Source organism: Notothenia rossii, assembly GCF_949606895.1.
Source record: "Notothenia rossii genome assembly, chromosome: 8".
Classification (NCBI taxonomy): domain Eukaryota; kingdom Metazoa; phylum Chordata; class Actinopteri; order Perciformes; family Nototheniidae; genus Notothenia; species Notothenia rossii.
Window position 1 is genome coordinate 77,043,115 of NC_136906.1, and position 26,309 is coordinate 77,069,423.

The 26,309-nt window shown below is 41.5% G+C and overlaps 2 protein-coding genes and 1 long non-coding RNA gene across 3 annotated transcripts; all 3 read left to right on the forward strand.

Annotated features, from left to right (window-relative positions):
• The first annotated feature begins 167 nt into the window (after nucleotides 1-167).
• Nucleotides 168-18,767, forward strand: LOC307014738. The gene is made up of 2 exons (XR_013801307.1): nucleotides 168-1,733; nucleotides 17,145-18,767. It is a non-coding gene; the product is annotated as an uncharacterized lncRNA (long non-coding RNA).
• LOC307014729 (E3 ubiquitin/ISG15 ligase TRIM25-like) lies at nucleotides 7,997-10,713 on the forward strand. The gene has a single exon (XM_079642839.1). It carries the CDS (start codon nucleotides 8,466-8,468, stop codon nucleotides 10,134-10,136), a length of 1,671 nt encoding a protein of 556 aa, XP_079498965.1. The 5' UTR covers nucleotides 7,997-8,465; the 3' UTR covers nucleotides 10,137-10,713.
• Nucleotides 18,768-21,714: 2,947 nt separating the features above from the next.
• Nucleotides 21,715-24,400, forward strand: LOC307014732 (tripartite motif-containing protein 16-like). Its single transcript, XM_079642842.1, has one exon. It carries the CDS (start codon nucleotides 21,865-21,867, stop codon nucleotides 23,533-23,535), a length of 1,671 nt encoding a protein of 556 aa, XP_079498968.1. The 5' UTR covers nucleotides 21,715-21,864; the 3' UTR covers nucleotides 23,536-24,400.
• The last annotated feature ends 1,909 nt before the right edge of the window (nucleotides 24,401-26,309 follow it).

Consider the following 26,309-nt stretch of genomic DNA (forward strand, 5'->3'; position numbering starts at 1 on the left):
GCATTCCTCTACAAACAGCAGCTTATGAAAAACATGCCAAATACAACCAATGTTTGTTTGTTTGTTTATTTGTATGGAAAAAAAAAACAGCAGTCCCTCCATTTTTTTTTTTCTCACTACAGCAACAGGTACAAGGCTCTTTTATAACGTTCAAGATGTTAACATAATGTATATAACAGAGAAATGTGAATATGTATTGGTTCAGAATCAAACAAAAAAGTAGTGCTCCGAGTTTGTGGTAAGAGAAAAAAAACTACTCGCCTCGTCATGATTTATGTTTTCTACTTTTTTTTTTTTTTTTCTGATGATGTGTATGTTATATGACTATCAGTGAGTGTGTGAGTGTAAGTGATTCACACTGTATATCTGGTGTTCTCTAAGATGGAAAGGTGGAAGATGTCCTGCTTTGATTCTGTTCTTCTTTCCACTCTTTAGACCCTGCACAGCGGGTGTTTCAGATTTTAAAACAACACAAAACGTTTGCCAGAGAATGGTTTCTAGCGACTGCTGAATGTGATTTTACTGAGAGAGAGAGAAGCAGCGTGGACTGGCTTTTTTTTTTTTTTTTTTTTTACGGGTTAATTTAAAAAAACAAAACAAAAAAAGGCCATATTTAATTTTCTCTGTCAAAAGTTTTTAGCAGATCTGGGAGAGTGGAGCCTTGGTTTCATGGAGAAGCATTGCCTGGTCGTCGTGTAAAAACTGTGGGTTCTTCTCGTCATTTCTCGAAGCCTTTCTTCGCATTAGTACACGACCAAAGCTTGGAGATGTTTTGATGGATATCATATGCAAACCTCGCCATCACTGGACGTTATGTAGCGGCTTTTTCCCTTTCTCTTTGTCCCACACACGGCTGCATGTTCCTCGCTTATTCTCAACGCCCAATCTGTCCTCTGGAGACGCCTCCTTTTTCCGCCAATGAGGTCTTTTTTTGTGCCTGAAGTGTTATTTCCGTTTACAGGAATTGAATTGCTATGCACCTTACTGAAACAAGCATTTCCTAACGATGTAGATGTAACACTGGAGCAACACTAAGTCATTGATTTCATAGGCAGAGTATTTGTAGAGATGAATGATAAAAAGCCCCCGTCTTTAGTTGACTCTCTTTTCTCCATGTCCTGAATCCTTTATACCAAACTAAGGTGCCTCGTGTATATACTTTCTGCAGTGGAGATTTCTCCTTTGCTGTTTAACAATAGTAACCTTGTTAACCAGTGGTTTTTTTAAAACCTTTTTTCACCTTTGTAAAAAAAAGAAACTGTATAATAAACTGACTTTTTTACACACGTAGATTAATCAAATTATTCCAGGAAATATTTGCAAATACAATCTAATTTTGCACTTTATATATATATCAGACTTACTTGGAAGTGAAAAGGCCATCATGCAATCAGACATAGAAATAAAAAGTCCCCTGAATGTAAAAATTAAACGAGTAGCTCAGGTTCTTCACGAAGAACTCGACTGTAAGGATACCCATTATCCGAACGGCTTCAAAATGGTACACCTTCTTCGTAACGCCTCTCTTTGTCTGATCCTCAGTATAAATACTATGCCAATCTTCTTCAGGTGACACCCTCTTTTCTCCTCTTCCTCTCTGCAAACTGTAAAAAAAAAAACCTGCCGCTTGAACTCTCCGAACATTCCTGTTTTTAGCAACAGTTAGCTCGTTAGCCGCCGCCGCCGCCGCTCGGCTTTCACTCGGCTTCAAACGTGTTTTTCCTTAAACCAAGGTGGACACTTTTTTTTTTTTAAATCCTGGTTGTGTGAGACTTAGCTACAGCCGTGCACTGACATGTTTGTGCTGCTTGTATCCTCTGGTTCTCTATGTGCAGAAAATACCAGAATGTGACCAATGCATTCTGCAGGATTTGTGAAGTTGAAAGCTAAAAAACAAACTAGGAAATTTGACGCATGAGATGTTCGCTTTAATTATCATGAAATCCACATTACTGATGATCACTCATCAAACATCTTCATTATGTAATCATCGTGTGAAGGCATAGTTAACCTTAGAATACCATCACAGTAGTTCTATTGAGGTGTGAGCCGGATATCATAGCTAAAAAACGAAGTTTGATAATATATATTCCAAAAATAAAGGGGTTAAGGCGTGGCAAGATTAGATCCAGTTTTGGATATTGTAATATGGCAAAATTCATGGGTTTCCCTTGCAAATTGAATGTAATTGATTTATTTAAAACAAGGGACAGTGTACATTAATCAACATATTCAAAACATTTAAAAGTACTCAAATTAGCCAAAAGGCTCGTTTTCATCGAACACATTCTGAATTTAAAACATGGTTCTATTTTTTAAAATATTTCGCCTTTTCCCATCTACTCAATAAATCCACTTTCTGATGGTCATTGGTTAAATAATTGTAAAAGCACCCATAGTTAACCCGTCATATTGTCTTTATTGAGATATTTGCTCAAAAATATCATGATATCCAAGCGAAACGTAGAATACATTTCCTTTGTTTTCCTGAAAATCTGAAGAAATCCTCTCCTGTGATTGGTCCAAACTGGTATTTGTGCACCTCTCTCTGCAGTCCTTTAACTCCCACTCATTCCTGGTGCAGGTGTTACAAAGCTAATCTCTTCTCTGTGTGAACAGCATCAAGTTAGTATTGTAAGACTTTATTATTATTAACTCACCAAGTTGTGTTCATTTCTGGGGGTTACAGTAGGTGATGCTTCCTCTGGATAATTTGTGAGGAAAATGACCAAGGTTCCACTTTCTCCCTTGTACAAATTAATATAAATATATATTATACATTTTACTCATTTCCGTCCGTTTGTTTATATATTACACTCATGTAAAGTTTGTTTTCAAAAGAGGCATCGGAGCAGCTATTACAAGACAATATGAGTGACAATGTTCATCTGGGAGAATCTTATGCATGTTATATTTTCTCTTTCTCTCTCTCTGTCTCTTTTATTCCCCCCCGACCCCTCTGTTCAGGTGTGTAACGTGAATATAAAGACATCTACCTTTTTCTTTTTGAATGTTGTAGACAATCAGTCTCAGGCCGGGTCCAGTCCTGCGGGCAGTGAGAGTCCTGCGGGCGGACACACAAACAAAAACACTTTTTATTATTTGCATCGACTGGAAGTCTAATCAAATTGGGAGGTTTTGTTTATCCATATGTTCGTAGCTGCTCAAGTTTACACACACACTTCTCTACTACACTCAAAACACAAACACCTCGTGCATTTGATCCCTCTGCTTTTTCTTTTTTTTTTCCAAGGTGAGGATGCCAACCTTGAGGAAATGATGCTTTGACTAACAAATCTATAACATCCATGAATGTGGGAATGCAACACATTGCAATAAAAGCACCATTTGAAATGCAGCTGTTTGGAAATCTGTCTTTTGAAAAGGTATCTTTGACGGTCAGTGAGGGTGTTTATTTTGGACTGATGCAAAAAACAACCTAATTTTCCAAACATTTAAGAGGCTTTATTTAGTTTTTACGGGTTTTTCCCTTTCCTGTAGTGTGTTATATAGGTTTTAGTGCATGTCAATGGTCTGCAAAGGCTACAATCTATAGTTTCTCTCCCACACACTCCCCCCTGAAAAGCAGTATAAAATGTCCACTTTAAGTTCTGCAAATAAATGTGAAGTAAAATCAAATGACCTTAGTAAATTATGTTAGCAAGTAAAAAGTACAATATCGGCCTCCAAAATGTTTCGAATTATAAAGTAGCATAAAATGGAAATATTCATTTATTCATTGGTACAGTAATAATAATAATAATACATGGGACTTTTATAGCGCTTTTCATGAAACTCAAAGACGCTTTGACAGTACTTGCATAAATATACTTAGTTTATATTCCAACACTGGAATGGGATTGGACATGAGTGTAAATAATTCAGTAGCCTTTTTACCAGATGCTGAAGAAACCCCCCAGGATAGCCATAGCACCCCCAATAAATGTAGGTATTTTTTTTATGTGAAATTCATAATTTGAAAAAGGTCTGATTCGAAAATAATATGCTACAGTACAGGTAGCCTGTGTGTGTGTGTGTGTGTGTGTGTGTGTGTGTGTGTGTGTGTGTGTGTGTGTGTGTGTGTGTGTGTGTGTGTGTGTGTGTGTGTGTGTGTGTGGGGGGGGGGGGGGGGGGGTCACGCACGAGCGAGCCATTTTGTGTGCGTCCACGCGCGAGAGAGAGCGCGCGCACCTGTACCGGATATAAGATATACAATAGAAGTGCAAGTGTTACATAGTGTAAACATCTTACCCAGCCCTCAGAAACCTCGCTGTAATCAAAGCGCTCAGACTTCATAGAAAATAACAGAACTCTTACGTTCCAGATTAAAAAGGAATCACTGATCGGGTGTTTCAATGTGCTAACTCTCTAAAACCAACAGAGAAAATGTCTTGTTGCTATGGAGATATGTTCCTGGTGTTGCCTTTTTCCTTAATCAATAATTAACTTGTATTAATTAATACAAATACCCATAAAAATACAGAATTTTATGAAGATCTTGTTTTACTACTGTGTCAACATCCATGGTGTTAACACGTTCTCACTCCCAACCCGTCACATGTTGACGGTCGGTCAGGGCCTCTCCCCGTCACTCTATTACGGACAGGGTACCCCTTGAGAGTCAGTTTTCAACGGGCAGGGCTCCCTGAACGTTGGTAACAGACGTGTTGGGATCGCGGTGAAATGCTCTCCGCAGATCCATTCTCACAGCGTTCATCAACCTTTTTCTAACTCAATATCAAGCCACACTTATTGTTTTTACTTCTTTATTTGAATCGAATAATGTAGGACTTTTGTTGCTGTCAGTTATGGGGAGAGTAGGGGCTCAGAAAACTGAAATCTATATTGTTTCATAGTTTTTTCCTTCTAATTTTGTATTCTTTTCTAAACCACACACTGTTATTTACTCAACAATAACTGTTAGAAATTAAAATCAATGTTTTATGGCATAATTTAGTTAGAACATAACGTCAGTTTAAATGCTGTTTTATTCTGAAAAACCAGAGGTTCTCGCGCACAATGTCTGTTAAGCTTTTATTCTGAAAATCCTTCATCTCCGGGTAGCATTTAGCATTTGGCTAATATTCCTTTCCCTATAGAGGTGAATTTCGAAGTGAAATGACATGGAGTGATGCACACCGAAACCTACTGATTTTAACACTACAACTATAGACGTCGAGATATTATTATTGCTGAATATTAAAATGAAGGTACAGTTTATTTTCATAAGTTTTGTTTACAGACGTGAGTAGCATATGACAACATCCAGGACTACCGTAAATGATAACTGTCGTAAAGTATTTCCAGTGTTTTTAAAGTATTGAATTACAGCGTTAACATGTATTACATAAAGTTATGAAAGAGATAAGGAGGAGAAAAGGCATGTGGAAGTAAGCAATGAATGTAAAATGTCGAAATCCTCTGTTTAACGCATCCTACGCTCTTCATCTTCATCTTCATCGCATCTCCACGTCCATGATCCTACGTCACCACAGCCCCCAGAGAGGAGGAGCGAACAGCCAGCAATTGGGAAAGGCGAATGTGTGGAGAGACTCTTCTGCCCGGCCGACACGATGAGAGGGAGCTTTTCTCTCCTTCTCACTGAACAATATGCTGCTTGTAACATTACCGCGCCTTTTTTAATTAAAGTACCCATTTGAACCTTCTCAGAGACTCCATTAGTCTCCCTTTTTAAATCTTCTCTCCTGGACGCGAGAAGAACGAACAAAGCTAAAATAACACATAATTATCCTTATGTTTCTTTATTTGGTTGATGAATAAACACAAGTTAGAGTCCGTCAGGACCGAGGGTCGGAGCAGTTCAGTTGCTTTAGAGAATTTTACACCCGGAAGTAAGTATTCTCTCCGCTTCGCTTGATAAACCCTGTGATAGTCCTCAAGCTCTGTGATTGGATGTTTGAGTGTGTGCCGAAGGTTACGCCGAGCGTCGAACAACACTTTGAAATGGGATGGAACCACGGCAGACTGTCCAAAACTGGATTTGAACGGGTCCACCCCGCCAAATTGTGCAAATATGGCAGTAGCCGTCCGTCGATCGTCTTAAGATAAGATATACTTTATTGATCCCAAGTTGGAAACATTTGCGTTACAGCAGCATGTGTAACAGTTGTAAATATGCAGTGGTGTTTATTTGTAAATCATTTAGTATAATCACACAAATTCTGTGTTTTATATTTAATAATTCTGTGTTCTTTATTTATTGAATGTTCAATACCTGACAAGGTCGGAGATGAAAAACTTGGGTCGCAGGTTCCTCAACAGTGCATTACAAGACATCTATCAATATTTGTGTATACCTCCACCATTAAACTGTCGTATTCTGCACATTTCTTATACTATCTTCCAGAGGTGGGAGTAAGTCCTACATGTGCAAGTCATGAGCAAGTCTCAAGTCGTGACCTACAAGTATCAAGCAAGTCCCAAGTCACTGTGGTGAGAGTCAAGTCAAGTCAAGTCAAGTCAAGTCAAGTCATACTAAATTCTGATGAATAAATCCAGTTTCCGCATTTAAATCAGTTAAAAGACAGTGGTTATGAAAATGGATTCCACCCACACTATGATCTTCATTACATACACAGTTAATCATTTGAAATCTAATTTAGACCGATGACAATCATATTAGATTCATATTAACCCCAGAACTGCAGACAATGTAGCTAGGACTCAAAAAGTCTGTTCAAAAAGGCAGAATTCCAGGTAAGAAAATCATACATGGCATTTGCCATGACACATATTTAATTTAAATTTCTGTTAAAACTAGAACCGCCAACAGCGTCAGCACCTACATAGATATCATTTTCAAATGATTTAATTTGTTCCTCTTCATAATTTCCTGATAAACTAAGCAGGACGATTTCAAACTCACTTAATTGGGTTAATTTAGAAATGGCTTCAGTTTATCATCATAACAGATCAAAAAGTTCAGATTCATTTTACAATAAATCAAAGAAACTGCAAAATGTTGCAAAACTGGAACATGACGCAAACAAGGACCCCGGTGAGGGCGGTGGTTAGAGGGATCTTTAGGGTGGGGGCTGCCGTGGAGAAAGGGTGAGGAAACTCTGGAGAGGGGGAGGCAGAGGCGTCCACATGTGGAAGGGCGTTCAGGAGGTCAGCGCTCGGAGAAACGTCCATAAACAGAGCTATGTTTGCTGGGTCTTCAGGGAGGAGGTCTGAGGGTCCTCTGATAGGAGAGGAGGGAAGGAGATGAGGAGGTGAGGATGGGAGTGAGGAAGGAGGTGAGGTTTCCTGCATCACGTTATAGGATGGGGTGTCTCTGTGATGGGGTCCTGGGAAGGGGACACAGCGGGGGACGTCTCCTCGGAGGAACTCACCTCGATGGACTCTAAGGAATCTGAGGTTTCTTCTTCTCCATTGAGACACATCTGTTGGAGGGTAAAAAGAAAAGATTTAAAAGAAGATTTCAACCAAAAATCATCATTTTGGTGTCAATTAAAGAGGACGTGTAGTTTTCAGGTTCATATTTAGTGCGAATGCACAGGATAAGGCACACAAACACACACACACACACACACACACACACACACACACACACACACACACACACACACACACACACACACACACACACACACACACACACACACACACACACACACACACACGCATACCCCACACACACGCACACATACACACACACACACACACACACACACACACACGCACACATACCCCACCCCCCACACACACACACACACACATACAACCCCCCCAACACACAAACACACACACACACACACACATACACACACATACCCCCCCACACACACACAAACACACGCACACACACACACACACACACACACATACACCCCCCCCCACACACAAACACACACACACACACATACACACACATACCCCCCCACACACACACACACACACACACACACACACACACACACACACACACACACACACACACACACACACACACACAATACTACTAGTACTTACAGTAAAAAACGACTGACTGTACATTCAACTATTAAATCAATCAGCTATTTCAGGACATTGAGGCTATACATTTACACTGGAGGAAGCACGTATTTAACCCCCTTCAGATTTTGTAAGTTTACCAACTTATTTTACAACTAAAAGCTCTTTTCAAATGAGGAGGAGGTTGTAACCGAGGCTCTGTGTAGGTCAGAGTCTGAGCGCTGCTCTTCCTCCTGGAATGACTCAGAGTTTGATAAGCCCTCGCTCTTCTTCCTGCTCTCAGACAGAGCCAGCTCCACTCTGTACTTCCTGGTTCCTCCCCTTCAGATCCACACTGAGGAGGAGGGGTGTAACCAACATGTGGATAAAGCACAAGAGCTGATAGGCCACATTCACCGCCCACACACACATGCTGTTCAGATAACCTGTCACATAGTTTCAGTTCTCAGGAAGTGAAACTCACACACTCGCTGCTACTGAGAGGTGAAATGGCGCAGAAAGGAGTTCAGCTGGACCGGGAAATGTTATCTTGTTCCATCTGTCTGGATCTACTGAAGGATCCGGTAACCACTACCTGTGGACACAGCTACTGCATGAAGTGTATTAAAGGCTTCTGGGACGGAGAGGATGAGAAGGAGATCCACAGCTGCCCTCAGTGCAGGCAGAGCTTCACACCGAGGCCTGTCCTGCTGAAGAACACCATGTTAGCAGCTTTAGTGGAGGAGCTGAAGAAGACTGGACCCCCACCTGCTCCTGCTGATCTCTGCTATGCTGGAGCTGGAGATGTGGCCTGTGATGTCTGTACTGGGAGGAAACTGAGAGCCTGTAAGTCCTGCCTCGTGTGTCTGGCCTCTTACTGTGACCAACACCTCCAGCCTCATTATGAATTACCTGTCTTTAAGAAACACAAGCTGGTGGAGCCCTCCAAGAAGCTCCAGGAGAACATCTGCTCTCGTCACGACGAGGTGATGAAGCTGTTCTGCCGCACTGATCAGCAGAGTATCTGTTATCTCTGCTCTGTGGACGAACACAAAGGCCACGACACGGTGTCTGCTGCAGCAGAGAGGACTGAGAGGCAGAGAGAGCTGGAGGGGAGTCGACTAAACATCCAGCAGAGAATCCAGGACGGAGAGAAGGAGGTGAAGCTGCTTCAGCAGGAGGTGGAGGCCGTCAATGGCTCTGCTGAGAAAGCAGTGGAGGACAGTGAGAAGATGTTCACTGAGCTGATCCGTCTCATGGAGAAAAGAAGCTCTGATGTGAAGCAGCAGCTCAGATCCCAGCAGGAGAGAGAAGTGAGTGGAGTCAGAGAGCTCCAGGAGAAGCTGGAGCAGGAGATCTCTGAGCTGAAGAGGAGAGACGCTGAGCTGAAGCTGCTGTCTCACACAGAGGACCACAACCACTTTCTGCTCAGCTACCCCTCCTCACTGCCAGCCCTCAGTGAAGCTACACACTCCTCCAGCATCAACATCCGTCCTCTGAGCTACTTTGAGGACGTGACGGCGGCCCTGTCAGCAGTCAGAGACAAACTACAGGACGTCCTGAGAGAGGAATGGACAAACGTCTCACCGACTGAAGTGGAGGTTTTTCTGTCAGCAGCAGAGCCCACCACCAGAGCTGGGTTCTTAACATATTCACAGGAGATCACTCTGGATCCAAACACAGCACACACACAGCTGGTATTATCTGAGGGGAGCAGAAAAGCAACACTCATGGGACAACAACAGTCTTATTCTAGTCATCCAGACAGATTCACTGGTTGTCCTCAGGTCCTGAGTAGAGAGAGTCTGACTGGACGTTGTTACTGGGAGGTGGAGTGGAGAGGGAGAGGAGTTGATGTTGCAGTCGCATACAATAATATCAGCAGAGCAGCACAGTGGGGAAGTTTATTTGGACTCAATGACAAATCTTGGTCCTTAATTTGTGACCAAAACAGTTATTCATTTCGTTACAACAGTATCAGCACTCCCGTCTCAGGTCCTCTGTCCTCCAGAGTAGGAGTGTACCTGGATCACAGAGCAGGTATTCTGTCCTTCTACAGCGTCTCTGAAACCATGACTCTCCTCCACAGAGTGCAGACCACATTCACTCAGCCGCTACATGCTGGAGTTTGGCTTTATTATGGTGATGGAGACACAGCTGAGTTCTGTAAACTCAAATAGCCTGAAGTCATTGGAGGAACTCTTCTACTTCTTAAACTCACCGTGAGTCCATCAGAGCTGAGTGTCCATGTCTTCAATGCAGAGATCAGCTGTCAATCAAACATGATGGGCGGGGCTTCAACATCTTCTCACGAGTTGTTCTGTAGATGTTGGACTTTCTTCCGGCTCCTTCCTGTGTCTGTGTAGCCATGGAGGCTGCTCAGGAGGATCCTTGTTCACCTGAACTGATTTGTAAACTTTGCTCTAAATATGTGTTGGATATTTCTTTTGATTCTTGTTGTTGTTTCTCTTGTAGTGCACGAGTCTTCAGAGAGAAAGCAGCAGAGCTTCTTTTATTGTACACATTTTATTCTGGTTCTAAAACAATAGAGACATTTATAATCACATGTATTATTTTGACAGATTAAATGTTATTGTTGCTCAAATTAAATAACACATGAGTTCCCGGATGGTTATTTCACTTATTTCATTTAAAATGATATTACTTACTGTCATGATCATAATCAATAAGGACATCATTTATTATTCTCCTGTAAATAGCTGAGAGTCTTTGCTTGGGAAATACATTGTTATTGTTTTGCAGACTAATTATTTTTGTTTTTATTGTTGTTGTTGTTGTTTTCCAAATAGAAATTGTGTGCTCTGATATTTTATAGAACATAACTTATCATGATAATAATCAATAAGGAAATCATGTCTGATTCTGTTTGAAATAGCTGAGATGAAACACATTCATGGTGTGGAGAAAGTGAAACTGATCATGAAATCATTGAACAGACTTTACTGATGGGATGTGTGATCAAATGAAATGTTTGGATCATTAATAAAGGTTTGTCTTTCAAAAACAAAAAAAGGATGTTCTTCTTGTGTTATGTCCAAGGTGCCATACGAAGCTGATGGAGAACATGTGGAAGTGATCTGAGACGAAATGGAGTTCAAGTTCAACAAGGAAGACCGTCTTTACTCATTCATTTACTATTTCCATGTAACTACTCTCTCTCCTCTCAATAATTGATCGGGGGCGTCACTCCCCAGCTTAACCAATCACTTCGCTCTATTCTCACAAGCCTATCATAGCGCTCCGCTAACCCTTTTAAATCTACTGTCCCCTCTGACAGCTGTCATTTCAGGGGTGACTCGACGCAACCCTCCTCCACCCCTTTTCACCTCCTGTCCCTCTGAATCCAGGGTCAAGCTAAGCCCCTCCCCTACAGACCGACCCCAACCATCCATTCACCACCACCAGGGTCAAGCTAAGCCCCTCCCCTTCAGACCGACCCAACTATCCATTCACCACCACCAGGGTCAAGCTAAGCCCCTCCCCTTCAAACCGACCCCAACCATCCATTCACCACCAGGGTCAAGCTAAGCCCCTCCCCTTCAGACCGACCCAACTATCCATTCACCACCACCAGGGTCAAGCTAAGCCCCTCCCCTTCAGACCGACCCCAACTATCCATTCACCACCACCAGGCTCAAGCTAAGCCAGTCCCCTTCAGACGACCCCAACTATCCATTCACCACCACCAGGGTCAAGGTCAAGCTAAGCCACTCCCCTTTAGAGCGACCCCAACTATCCATTCACCACCACCAGGGTCAAGGTCAAGCTAAGCCCCTCCCCTTTAGATCGACCCCAACTATCCATTCACCACCACCAGGGTCAAGCTCAGCCCCTCCCCTTCATATATATAGCTCCCTTCTGCATCACATTCAGCGCTATACAAGACGCCACAGTACAAAAAAAAGAAGGTTTGATTGCTTTGCTTTCTCTCGTGGTAAACGGGGAGCTAGACATAGGGCTGCTCAATTAATTGTATTTTAATCGCGATTACAACTATGGCTTGCAACGATTACGAAAACAACGTAATCGAAATAAAACGATTATTTTTGTATTATTATTATTACTTTTTTTTTATATATATATTTTTTTTTTCAGTTGAATTATACTTTAAGTTCAGGGTGAACTGTTAAAATCATACTGTTCACAATTTTTTTTCAAAGTCAATGAATAATCACATTTAATAATCGCAATTACAATTATTCACCCAAATAATCGAGATTATGATTTTTGCCATAATCGAGCAGCCCTAGCTAGACGGCCATCTTCTCTTGCTTTCTCTCGTGGTAAACAGGGAGCTAGTCGACGGCCATCTTCTTTTGCTTTCTCCTCTTTTTTTATTCTTATGTATGTACAATACTTTCAAGAGAACTTGTCAGACAGTACATGTGTTTGTAACCATTGTATAAAAGAAATAATAATATCTTAAAATGCGTTTTTTTGCTGGTGATGCTAACGGTACCTAGCCGCAGCCACATGTAATCACAGCAAAAACCATTTTGGATATTGTTCCTATATAATGACATTTAAGTAGAGGCGTTAGTAATAGAAGTTCCTAACAAAGATGTGATGGATCATTTAAAAGCTGTCATGAAATCAAATCGAAACAGGATGGGTTGAGTCGCCAAAAAAACACTTTGATTTTCTCCTGTTTTGTTATTCTTTTGGGATTCAACCCTCTTCTCCCTCCACCTCTGGTTCCCTGATGAAGACTTCACTCCACTGGCTAAACACACACACAGCTTTCTGTTGACTACTGTTGCTCAGTCAGACACTGGCCCAATCCCAAACCACGCCCTACACACTACCCCTACACACTACCCCTCCTAGTGAACTCCGTGGAGTGACACTAGCAAACTCCCTTCTCACCGGCAGAAACAGGAAATGCCGTAACTGTAGGTTTCAAATCAGCGTCTCTTAGACAACGAATACAAATGAATAACTAAAATAAAACTCCAAACATCTTTAATTGTGTTTAGGTTATCATGAGGTTGTTAACATCGCAGTTTATGAGTGGATGTTTGCTGGAACTACTTAAAACAGCTTGTTTCCTGACGGACACACACAGCGTTGAGTCCGGTCCGGTGGAGCAACACGTGAAGTCAGCACAGACGCAGACTCGCTGTTTGAGGGCTTGATAACCCACTCCCCCTCCACACTCGTTGGTTTGGAACAGCACTTAATGTGGCGGACCCTCCGCGCAAACGGAGGGGTAGTGTGTAGGCAGTGTTTGGGATTGGGCCACTGTCTCTCTCAGCGATAACAGACCTCTGTTGACAAAGAAAACATCGGAAAAGATGTGCGGATTATAATGCACACTGACAGGAAGTTGAGAAAAAAAAGGACAAACCTTCCCGAGATGTTGCCTCTAAATTATAACAGAATGATCTGGATTTTAGAAATAAGAAAAGTCTGATATATTAAAGGGCCCATATATTATGAACTTTGTGGCGTTCCCTATCCTGTAGTTTTAGTGTATGTAAATGTTCTGCAAAGGCTAAAATCCCTGTGTCAATGTGTTCCCTTCCAGTTTACTTCAGGAACATAGTGACATCACTATTGAACACTCACGCTCCTATTGGCTGGCGCTCAAACACATTGTACTAGAAGGGGCGGGACATCTCTTAGCGGTTGACATGTCACTGTAGAGACACAAAATATGAACCTGAAAAGAAGCATATGTCCTCTTTAAACCAAAATATTAGAAGTGTGCAATTCTTAAAAATTGAAGTCTGTCTTTTGAGTAGTTTTAACACAACATCATTTGAATTAGAGGAGATGTAGTGATTTAAAACAACCGCAAAAGCCCTTTTTCGGTCAAAAATGCCTCAACATCCCTGGTCTTGGTTTGTCTGTTCCCTAGAGACAGTAGTGGATTCTGTGGAGAGGGTTCTTTTTTTCTTTTGCACACAGCGCAGACCTCACATTCAACATTTTGGGACGTTTCTGTAAAAAAAGAAAAAAATGCAACTACCTAACTCCTCACTCTCATTGCAGTCTGATGCTCCCTTCAGTGGAATAGGGCTCTCCTGTGTACTGAGATACTTCAACGTATGCAACAGATAAAAGAGGGATAGTATGCAAAAGGTCGACATTCCACACACACTCCTCCGATGTCGTACGATGTGAGAAAACCACTTTGTGCTCAGCTGTGTCCCAACAGAGGGCTCACACCTTTTAAAGTGTTTCTCTAACAAGTCTGCAGAAACACATGATTTACAGAGACTTTCTGAGATTTTATTTTTCTATTTTTCTTTGTGTATATTTATTAGAAACCATCAGTAGTGCACCTTTTTATTACCTCATTATTATTGGGTTTTTTTTTTTTTATCAGAGAGTCTGATATTCTTTCCTTTTTGCCATGAGTTCACACTGTGAGTTTTGTTTGATCAGATGTTTCTGCTTTACTCTTTGGCAATGTAGCATACTTGTATTCAACAAGGCTACCAAGCACTTCTAAGGAGGACAAATATGTGTTCTGAGGTTTAGGGTGCCAATAACAATTCATTTAATCAACTGTTATGTCTGTAAAATGACGAGAAACGGTCCATCACAGTTCCCCGGGTGCATCGACACACTTTCGTTCGACCATATCTAAAACATATTCAATTTAAAATCGTATATAGAAGAAGTCAAGCATCAAGTCCTCACAGGAAAATCTGGAAACAGCCGATATTGGTCAACACCAAATAAAGCGTGATTTCCAGCTCTCATGAGATTAGATTAAATATGTCTCAGATGAAACTGTCCGTCTCCCTCCAAACTGAGACGTTGCTTGTCCAAGTCCATTTAGACGCTTTTAATCGACCAGCAGTACGAAACATATTCAATTTGAACTCTTATATAAAAGAGGAAAGCATTAGGAACACAGGAAATTCTGGAAACAGTAGCTGATGCCATTTTTAAAAGCCAAAATAAACCTCACAATACAAAACTTAGATACAGCTCACCTGAGATCAGCATCAGTAGATAATGTCATAAAAGGTTTTATTAAGATCGACCTGCAGCAGTTTAATTCGTTCTCTGATGATATGCACTTGTACTTCCCCTTGTTTATTTTAAAAGCAATGAAACATTTTAGGGTGCGAACCGGGGGGCAAAAATGTTAAATCCTGTATTTTTTTCAAACACATTTTAATTTATTTTTATGCCTGCACTTCGATGTGTTCCCATGTTGCACTTATTATACGCAGCACTTGGTAAAGAAAGCTTCTTAAGCAACCCCTGACGGTGTCTCTCACAGTGTGAACTCAGCAGCCGGACAGTCCTGCGCGCCACTGTTTGGTCGATGTACAAACTCAGAAGAGACAGAAGCTGCACAAAGTGGAAGAATGTATTTGTTTTGTATGGGAAGGATTCTGCCAGTGTCTGCCTCCTCTTGTTTCACACACACAGTATTGATAACCTCCATCCTTCCTGTCACTCCTGCGTGGAATAGGCATTCCTCTACAAACAGCAGCTTATGAAAAACATGCCAAATACAACCAATGTTTGTTTGTTTGTTTATTTGTATGGAAAAGAAAACAGCAGTCCCTCCATTTTTTTTTTTTCTCACTACAGCAACAGGTACAAGGCTCTTTTATAACGTTCAAGATGTTAACATAATGTATATAACAGAGAAATGTGAATATGTATTTGTTCAGAATCAAACAAAAAAGTAGTGCTCCGAGTTTGTGGTAAGAGAAAAAAAACTACTCGCCTCGTCATGATTTATGTTTTCTACTTTTTTTTTTTTTTTTTTCTGATGATGTGTATGTTATATGACTATCAGTGAGTGTGTGAGTGTAAGTGATTCACACTGTATATCTGGTGTTCTCTAAGATGGAAAGGTGGAAGATGTCCTGCTTTGATTCTGTTCTTCTTTCCACTCTTTAGACCCTGCACAGCGGGTGTTTCAGATTTTAAAACAACACAAAACGTTTGCCAGAGAATGGTTTCTAGCGACTGCTGAATGTGATTTTACTGAGAGAGAGAGAAGCAGCGTGGACTGGCTTTTTTTCTTTTTTTTTTTTTTACGGGTTAATTTAAAAAAACAAAACAAAAAAAGGCCATATTTAATTTTCTCTGTCAAAAGTTTTTAGCAGATCTGGGAGAGTGGAGCCTTGGTTTCACGGAGAAGCATTGCCTGGTCGTCGTGTAAAAACTGTGGGTTCTTCTCGTCATTTCTCGAAGCCTTTCTTCGCATTAGTACACGACCAAAGCTTGGAGATGTTTTGATGGATATCATATGCAAACCTCGCCATCACTGGACGTTATGTAGCGGCTTTTTCCCTTTCTCTTTGTCCCACACACGGCTGCATGTTCCTCGCTTATTCTCAACGCCCAATCTGTCCTCTGGAGACGCCTCCTTTTTCCGCCAATGAGGTCTTTTTTTGTGCCTGAAGTGTTATTTCCGTTTACAGGAATTGAATTGCTATGCACCTTACTGAAACAAGCATTTCCTAACGATGTAGATGTAACACTGGAGCAACACTAAGTCATTGATTTCATAGGCAGAGTATTTGTAGAGATGAATGATAAAAAGCCCCCGTCTTTAGTTGACTCTCTTTTCTCCATGTCCTGAATCCTTTATACCAAACTAAGGTGCCTCGTGTATATACTTTCTGCAGTGGAGATTTCTCCTTTGCTGTTTAACAATAGTAACCTTGTTAACCAGTGTTTTTTTTAAAACCTTTTTTCACCTTTGTAAAAAAAAGAAACTGTATAATAAACTGACTTTTTTACACACGTAGATTAATCAAATTATTCCAGGAAATATTTGCAAATACAATCTAATTTTGCACTTTATATATATATCAGATTTACTTGGAAGTGAAAAGGCCATCATGCAATCAGACATAGAAATAAAAAGTCCCCTGAATGTAAAAATTAAACGAGTAGCTCAGGTTCTTCACGAAGAACTCGACTGTAAGGATACCCATTATCCGAACGGCTTCAAAATGGTACACCTTCTTCGTAACGCCTCTCTTTGTCTGATCCTCAGTATAAATACTATGCCAATCTTCTTCAGGTGACACCCTCTTTTCTCCTCTTCCTCTCTGCAAACTGTAAAAAAAAAAACTGCCGCTTGAACTCTCAGAACATTCCTGTTTTTAGCAACAGTTAGCTCGTTAGCCGCCGCCGCCGCTCGGCTTTCACTCGGCTTCAAACGTGTTTTTCCTTAAACCAAGGTGGACACTTTTTTTTTTTTAATCCTGGTTGTGTGACACTTAGCTACAGCCGTGCACTGACATGTTTGTGCTGCTTGTATCCTCTGGTTCTCTATGTGCAGAAAATACCAGAATGTGACCAATGCATTCTGCAGGATTTGTGAAGTTGAAAGCTAAAAAACAAACTAGGAAATTTGACGCATGAGATGTTCGCTTTAATTATCATGAAATCCACATTACTGATGATCACTCATCAAAAATCTTCATTATGTAATCATCGTGTGAAGGCATAGTTAACCTTAGAATACCATCACAGTAGTTCTATTGAGGTGTGAGCCGGATATCATAGCTAAAAAAACGAAGTTTGATAATATATATTCCAAAAATAAAGGGGTTAAGGCTTGGCAAGATTAGATCAAGTTTTGGATATTGTAATATGGCAAAATTCATGGGTTTTCCTTGCAAATTGAATGTAATTGATTTATTTAAAACAAGGGACAGTGTACATTAATCAACATATTCAAAACATTTAAAAGTACTCAAATTAGCCAAAAGGCTCGTTTTCATCGAACACATTCTGAATTTAAAACATGGTTCTATTTTTAAAAATATTTCGCCTTTTCCCATCTACTCAATAAATCCACTTTCTGATGGTCATTGGTTAAATAATTGTAAAAGCACCCATAGTTAACCCGTCATATTGTCTTTATTGAGATATTTGCTCAAAAATATCATGATATCCAAGCGAAACGTAGAATACATTTCCTTTGTTTTCCTGAAAATCTGAAGAAATCCTCTCCTGTGATTGGTCCAAACTGGTATTTGTGCACCTCTCTCTGCAGTCCTTTAACTCCCACTCACTCCTGGTGCAGGTGTTACAAAGCTAATCTCTTCTCTGTGTGAACAGCATCAAGTTAGTATTGTAAGACTTTATTATTATTAACTCACCAAGTTGTGTTCATTTCTGGGGGTTACAGTAGGTGATGCTTCCTCTGGATAATTTGTGAGGAAAATGACCAAGGTTCCACTTTCTCCCTTGTACAAATTAATATAAATATATATTATACATTTTACTCATTTCCGTCCGTTTGTTTATATATTACACTCATGTAAAGTTTGTTTTCAAAAGAGGCATCGGAGCAGCTATTACAAGACAATATGAGTGACAATGTTCATCTGGGAGAATCTTATGCATGTTATATTTTCTCTTTCTCTCTCTGTCTCTTTTATTCCCCCCCGACCCCTCTGTTCAGGTGTGTAACGTGAATATAAAGACATCTACCTTTTTCTTTTTGAATGTTGTAGACAATCAGTCTCAGGCCGGGTCCAGTCCTGCGGGCAGTGAGAGTCCTGCGGGCGGACACACAAACAAAAACACTTTTTATTATTTGCATCGACTGGAAGTCTAATCAAATTGGGAGGTTTTGTTTATCCATATGTTCGTAGCTGCTCAAGTTTACACACACACTTCTCTACTACACTCAAAACACAAACACCTCGTGCATTTGATCCCTCTGCTTTTTCTTTTTTTTTTCCAAGGTGAGGATGCCAACCTTGAGGAAATGATGCTTTGACTAACAAATCTATAACATCCATGAATGTGGGAATGCAACACATTGCAATAAAAGCACCATTTGAAATGCAGCTGTTTGTAAATCTTTCTTTTGAAAAGGTATCTTTGACGGTCAGTGAGGGTGTTTATTTTGGACTGATGCAAAAAACAACCTAATTTTCCAAACATTTAAGAGGCTTTATTTAGTTTTTACGGGTTTTTCCCTTTCCTGTAGTGTGTTATATAGGTTTTAGTGCATGTCAATGGTCTGCAAAGGCTACAATCTATAGTTTCTCTCCCACACACTCCCACCTGAAAAGCAGTATAAAATGTCCACTTTAAGTTCTGCAAATAAATGTGAAGTAAAATCAAATTACCTTAGTAAATTATGTTAGCAAGTAAAAAGTACAATATCGGCCTCCAAAATGTTTCGAATTATAAAGTAGCATAAAATGGAAATATTCCTTTATTCATTGGTACAGTAATAATAATAATAATACATGGGACTTTTATAGCGCTTTTCATGAAACTCAAAGACGCTTTGACAGGACTTGCATAATATACTTAGTTTATATTCCAACACTGGAATGGGATTGGACATGAGTGTAAAGAATTCAGTAGCCTTTTGACCAGATGCTGAAGCACCCCCCAGGATAGCCATAGCACCCCCAAGAAATGTAGGTATTTTTTTTAATGTAAAATTCATAATTTGAAAAAGGTCATATTCGAAAATAATATGCTAAAGTACAGGTTGTGTGTGTGTGTGTGTGTGTGTGTGTGTGTGTGTGTGTGTGTGTGTGTGTGTGTGTGTGTGGCAGGCACGAGCGAGCCATTTTGTGTGCGTGCACGCGCGAGAGAGAGAGCGCGCGCGCACCTGTACCGGAGATCGTTGTGGTTAGCATCTGGTGCTAGCTACGCTAACGGATATAAGGAGCTTTTTCAACAACAAGGTGGAGGGAGAACTCTCTCCTGTCAGACTGAGAGTCTCAGAGATACCGACAGGAGGGTTGCTCTAATACACATTTACTGTAGTTGTTTATACATTTTCAACTTTTCTTTGAAATATTAAGCTTCATCACTATTTGTCCTACTCTTCCAGTTTAACATTTCACTTTCAAGCTTTCAACAAAGTCAGTGCATTTGAGCTGTAACAATTTTGATTTAAATCATTTCACTTTTCTGCATTTCTCTGCTAAGTTCAGCAGTTTGTAGCTAAAAGCAGCGACAGTCACCATTCAACTATTACAATATTCAGCTTTTTCTGCATTTTCAGCTAAATTCAGCAACAAATGTGCGCAGCTTACAGCATTTGCACGCATTTTAAGCAGGAAATGAATTTCCTAGTTGTATCTTGTGCCTCTACTGTGACATGTTTCACAAAACACGTTACTTACAGATAAACAAATATAGCTGGCAGCGTTAAAAGATAACTAGAATGTCAGGAGTCTCTCAGTTTCAGGCAGGTTAGGCTCTGTTGTGATTGGTCAACCACTGAGAGATGTCCCGCCCCTTAACCTATCACGTAGAACTGTGTTGGAGCGCTAGCCAATAGAAGTGCAAGTGTTACATAGTGTAAACATCTTACCCAGCCCTCAGAAACCTCGCTGTAATCAAAGCGCTCAGACTTCATAGAAAATAACAGAACTCTTACCTTCCAGATTAAAAAGGAATCACGGATCGGGCGTTTCAATATGCTAACTCTCTAAAACCAACAGAGAAAATGTCTTGTTGCTATGGAGATATGTTCCTGGTGTTGCCTTTTTCCTTAAAGAGCATCTTGCAGGTTTTAATTTTTTCTACATTTATGCTTAAACTTGCTTGAAAATTACAATTAAAAAAGTGAATGCAGGATTTGATATGTTTTACGAGACATAAGGGCAGGAATTCAGAGGGAAAGGAGCAATTTTGAGCTCTGCTCTTAAAAACGGCTTTTTTTTAAGGTCATACGTCAAACGCGTCATATTACATCACACAGGGGACACATCTCCGCTCTCTGACTGCGGGTATAGTAGAGTTGCGTTGAGTAGAGCGGTTGTGTTTTAAGGAGCTGGTAGTTTTACATTGTATTTCACCATTTGTAATCATGGTGCAGTATTGTGTTTGTGCAGGTTGCACAAATACCAGCCTGTCAGGACATCGAGTCCACAGTAAAAAGGACCGGAGCTAGCATTCGTTCCTGGGTGCGTTGTGCATCCACCTCCCTGCAGCACGTACTCTCCACAGCTTTATCAGGAAACCGTATTACTTCTCTCCCCCCCCCCCCTTCCCTGCTCTCTCTCTCTCTCCCCTCCGGTACACGGCACCGTAAGACATAGTGTGGAGTTGCATTAGGTAACGCTGTGGTGGCTGTACTGCTCCAGCCGTCTCCTTTGTGTTTGTTTGTTTCCCCCTGTCTGTGTTGTTTGTGTGTGCGTGGTGGCTGTCACTCCTGGCTCCCGGCTCAACCTCCACTCACCTGCTGCAATCAGCTGTGCACCCTCCCCGACTACACACCTGCTTTCCATCAAGCCATTTACAACGGAATATCAACGGAGGCTCCACAACCTTTCTCCGCCAGATCGTCAAGTATCAGCCGTATATCTCGCGTCTCTCACACACACACACACACACACACACACACACACACACACACACACACACACACACACACACACACACACACACACACACACACACACACACACACACACACACACACACACACACACATACTACTAGTACTTACAGTAAAAAAACGACTGACTGTACATTCAACTATTAAATCAATCAGCTATTTCAGGACATTGAGGCTATACATTTACACTGGAGGAAACACGTATTTAACCCCCTTCAGATTTTGTAAGTTTACCAACTTATTTTACAACTAAAAGCTCTTTTCAAATGAGGAGGAGGTTGTAACCGAGGCTCTGTGTAGGTCAGAGTCTGAGCGCTGCTCTTCCTCCTGGAATGACTCAGAGTTTGATGAGCCCTCCCTCTTCTTCCTGCTCTCAGACAGAGCCAGCTCCACTTCCTGGTTCCTCCCCTTCAGATCTACACTGAGGAGGAGGGGTGTAACCAACACGTGGGTAAAGCACAAGAGCTGATAGGCCACATTCACCGCCCACACACACATGCTGTTCAGATAACCTGTCACATAGTTTCAGCTCTCAGGAAGTGAAACTCACACACTCGCTGCTACTGAGAGGTGAAATGGCGCAGAAAGGAGTTCAGCTGGACCGGGAAATGTTATCTTGTTCCATCTGTCTGGATCTACTGAAGGATCCGGTAACCACTACCTGTGGACACAGCTACTGCATGAAGTGTATTAAAGGCTTTTGGGACGGAGAGGATGAGAAGGAGATCCACAGCTGCCCTCAGTGCAGGCAGAGCTTCACACCGAGGCCTGTCCTGCTGAGAAGCACCATGTTAGCAGCTTTAGTGGAGGAGCTGAAGAAGACTGGACCCCCACCTGCTCCTGCTGATCTCTGCTATGCTGGAGCTGGAGATGTAGCCTGTGATTTCTGCACTGGGAGGAAACTGAGAGCCTGTAAGTCCTGCCTCGTGTGTCTGGCCTCTTACTGTGACCAACACCTCCAGCCTCATTATGAATCACCTGTCTTTAAGAAACACAAGCTGGTGGAGCCCTCCAAGAAGCTCCAGGAGAACATCTGCTCTCGTCACGACGAGGTGATGAAGCTGTTCTGCCGCACTGATCAGCAGAGTATCTGTTATCTCTGCTCTGTGGACGAACACAAAGGCCACGACACGGTGTCTGCTGCAGCAGAGAGGACTGAGAGGCAGAGAGAGCTGGAGGGGAGTCGACTAAACATCCAGCAGAGAATCCAGGACAGAGAGAAGGAGGTGAAGCTGCTTCAGCAGGAGGTGGAGGCCGTCAATGGCTCTGCTGATAAAGCAGTGGAGGACAGTGAGAAGATGTTCACTGAGCTGATCCGTCTCATGGAGAAAAGAAGCTCTGATGTGAAGCAGCAGCTCAGATCCCAGCAGGAGAGAGAAGTGAGTGGAGTCAGAGAGCTCCAGGAGAAGCTGGAGCAGGAGATCTCTGAGCTGAAGAGGAGAGACGCTGAGCTGAAGCTGCTGTCTCACACAGAGGACCACAACCACTTTCTGCTCAGCTACCCCTCCTCACTGCCAGCCCTCAGTGAAGCTACACACTCCTCCAGCATCAACATCCGTCCTCTGAGATACTTTGAGGAGGTGACGGCGGCCCTGTCAGCAGTCAGAGACAAACTACAGGACGTCCTGAGAGAGGAATGGACAAACGTCTCACCGACTGAAGTGGATGTTTTACTGCCAGCAGCAGAGCCCACCACCAGAGCTGGGTTCTTAACATATTCACAGGAGATCACTCTGGATCCAAACACAGCAGGCACACAGCTGGTATTATCTGAGGGGAGCAGAAAAGCAACAGTCACGAAACAACATCAGTCTCATTCTAGTCATCCAGACAGATTCACTGGATGTTCTCAGATCCTGAGTAGAGAGAGTCTGACTGGACGTTGTTACTGGGAGGTGGAGTGGAGAGGGAGAGGAGTTTTTGTAGCAGTCGCATACAAGAATATCAGCAGAGCAGCAGGGAGGGGAAGTGTATTTGGATACAATGACAAATCTTGGTCCTTAGATTGTGACCAAAACAGATATTCATTTTGTTACAACAGTATCAACACTCCCGTCTCAGGTCCTCTGTCCTCCACAGTAGGAGTGTACCTGGATCACAGAGCAGGTGTTCTGTCTTACTACAGCGTCTCTGAAACCATGACTCTCCTCCACAGAGTCCAGACCACATTCACTCAGCCGCTACATGCTGGAGTTTGGCTTTATTATGGTGATGGAGACACAGCTGAGTTTTGTAAACTCAAATAGCCTGAAGTCATTGGAGGAACTCTTCTACTTCTTAAACTCACCGTGTGTCCATCAGAGCTGAGTGTTCATGTCTTCACTGCACAGATCAGCTGTCAATCAAACATTATGGGCGGGGCTTCAACATCTTCTCACGAGTTGTTCTGTAGATGTTGGACTTTCTTCCGGCTCCTTCCTGTGTCTTTGTAGCCATGGAGGCTGCTCAGGAGGATCCTTGTTCACCTGAACTGATTTGTAAACTTTCCTCTAAATATGTGTTGGATATTTCTTTTGATTCTTGTTGTTGTTTCTCTTGTAGTGCACGAGTCTTCAGAGAGAAAGCAGCAGAGCTTCTTTTATTGTACACATTTTATTCTGGTTCTAAAACAATAGAGACATTTATAATCACATGTATTATTCTGACAGATTAAATGTTATTGTTGCCCAAATTAAATAACACATGAGTTCCCAGATGGTTATTTCACTTATTTCATTTAAAATGATATTACTTACTGTCATGATCATAATCAATAAGGACATCATTTATTATTCTCCTGTAAATAGCTGAGAGTCTTTGCTTGGGAAATACATTGTTATTGTTTTGCATACTAATTTTTGTTGTTGTTGTTGTTGTTGTTGTTGTTGTTGTTGTTGTTGTTGTTATCCAAATAGAAATTGGGCACTCTGATGTTTTATAGAACATAACTTATCATGATAATAATCAATAAGGAAATCATGTCTGATTCTGTTTGAAATAGCTGAGATGAAACACATTCATGGTGTGGAGAAAGTGAAACTGATCATGAAATCATTGAACAGACTTTACTGATGGGATGTGTGATCAAATGAAATGTTTGGATCATTAATAAAGGTTTGTCTTTCAAAAACAAAAAAAGGATGTTCTTCTTGTGTTATGTCCAAGGTGCCATACGAAGCTGATGGAGAACATGTGGAAGTGATCTGAGACTAAATGAAGTTCAAGTTCAACCAGGAAGACCGTCTTTACTCATTCATTTACTATTTCCATGTAACTATTCTCTCTCCTCTCAATAATTGATCGGGCGCGTCACTCCCCAGCTTAACCAATCACTTCGCTCTATTCTCACAAGCCTATCATAGCGCTCCGCTAACCTTTTTAAATCTGCTCTCCCCCCTCTGACAGCTGTCATTTCAGGGGTGACTCGACGCAACCCTCCTCCACCCCTTTTCACCTCCTGTCCCTCTGAATCCAGGGTCAAGCTAAGCCCCTCCCCTTCAGACCGACCCCAACCATCCATTCACCACCACCAGGGTCAAGCTCAGCCCCTCCCCTTCAGACCCAACCCAACTATCCATTCACCACCACCAGGGTCAAGCTAAGCCACTCCCCTTCAGACCGACCCCAACTATCCATTCACCACCACCAGGGTCAAGCTAAGCCACTCCCCTTCAGACCGACCCCAACTATCCATTCACCACCACCAGGGTCAAAGTCAAGCTAAGCCCCTCCCCTTTAGATCGACCCCAACTATCCATTCACCACCACCAGGGTCAAGCTAAGCCACTCCCCTTCAGACCGACCCCAACTATCCATTCACCACCACCAGGGTCAAGCTCAGCCCCTCCCCTTCATATATATAGCTCCCTTCTGCATCACATTCAGCGCTATACAAGACGCCACAGTACAAAAAAAAGAAGGTTTGATTGCTTTGCTTTCTCTCGTGGTAAACAGGGAGCTAGACGTAGGGCTGCTCAATTAATCGTATTTTAATCGCGATTACAACTATGGCTTGCAACGATTACGAAAACATCGTAATCGAAATAAAACGATTATTTTTGTATTATTATTATTACTTTTTTTTATATATATATATATTTTTTTTTTCAGTTGAATTATACTTTAAGTTCAAGGTGAACAACTGTTAAAATCATACTGTTGACATTTTTTTTCAAAGTCAATGAATAATCACATTTAATAATCGCAATTACAATTATTGACCCAAATAATCGAGATTATGATTTTTGCCACAATCGAGCAGCCCTAGCTAGACGGCCATCTTCTCTTACTTTCTCTCGTGGTAAACAGGGAGCTAGTAGACGGCCATCTTCTCTTGATTTCTCCTCTTTTTTTATTCTTATGTATGTACAATACTTTCAAGAGAACTTGTCAGACAGTACATGTGTTTGTAACCATTGTATAAAAGAAATAATAATATCTTAAAATGCGTTTTTTTGCTGGTGATGCTAACGGTACCTAGCCGCAGCCACATGTAATCACAGCAAAAACCATTTGGGATATTGTTCCTATATAATGACATTTAAGTAGAGGCGTTAGTAATAGAAGTTCCTAACAAAGATGTGATGGATCATTTAAAAGCTGTCATGAAATCAAATCGAAACAGGATGGGTTGAGTCGCCAAAAACACACTTTGATTTTCTCCTGTTTTGTTATTCTTTTGGGATTCAACCCTCTTCTCCCTCCACCTCTGGTTCCCTGATGAAGACTTCACTCCACTGGCTAGACACACACACAGCTTTCTGTTGACTACTGTTGCTCAGTCAGACACTGGCCCAATCCCAAACCACGCCCTACACACTACCCCTACACACTACCCCTCCTAGTGAACTCCGTGGAGTGACACTCGCAAACTCCCCTCTCACCGGCAGAAACAGGAAATGCCGTAACTGTAGGATTCAAATCAGCGTCTCTTAGACAACGAATACAAATTAATAACTAAAATAAAACTCCAAACATCTTTAATTGTGTTTAGGTTATCATGAGGTTGTTAACATCGCAGTTTATCAGTGGATGTTTGCTG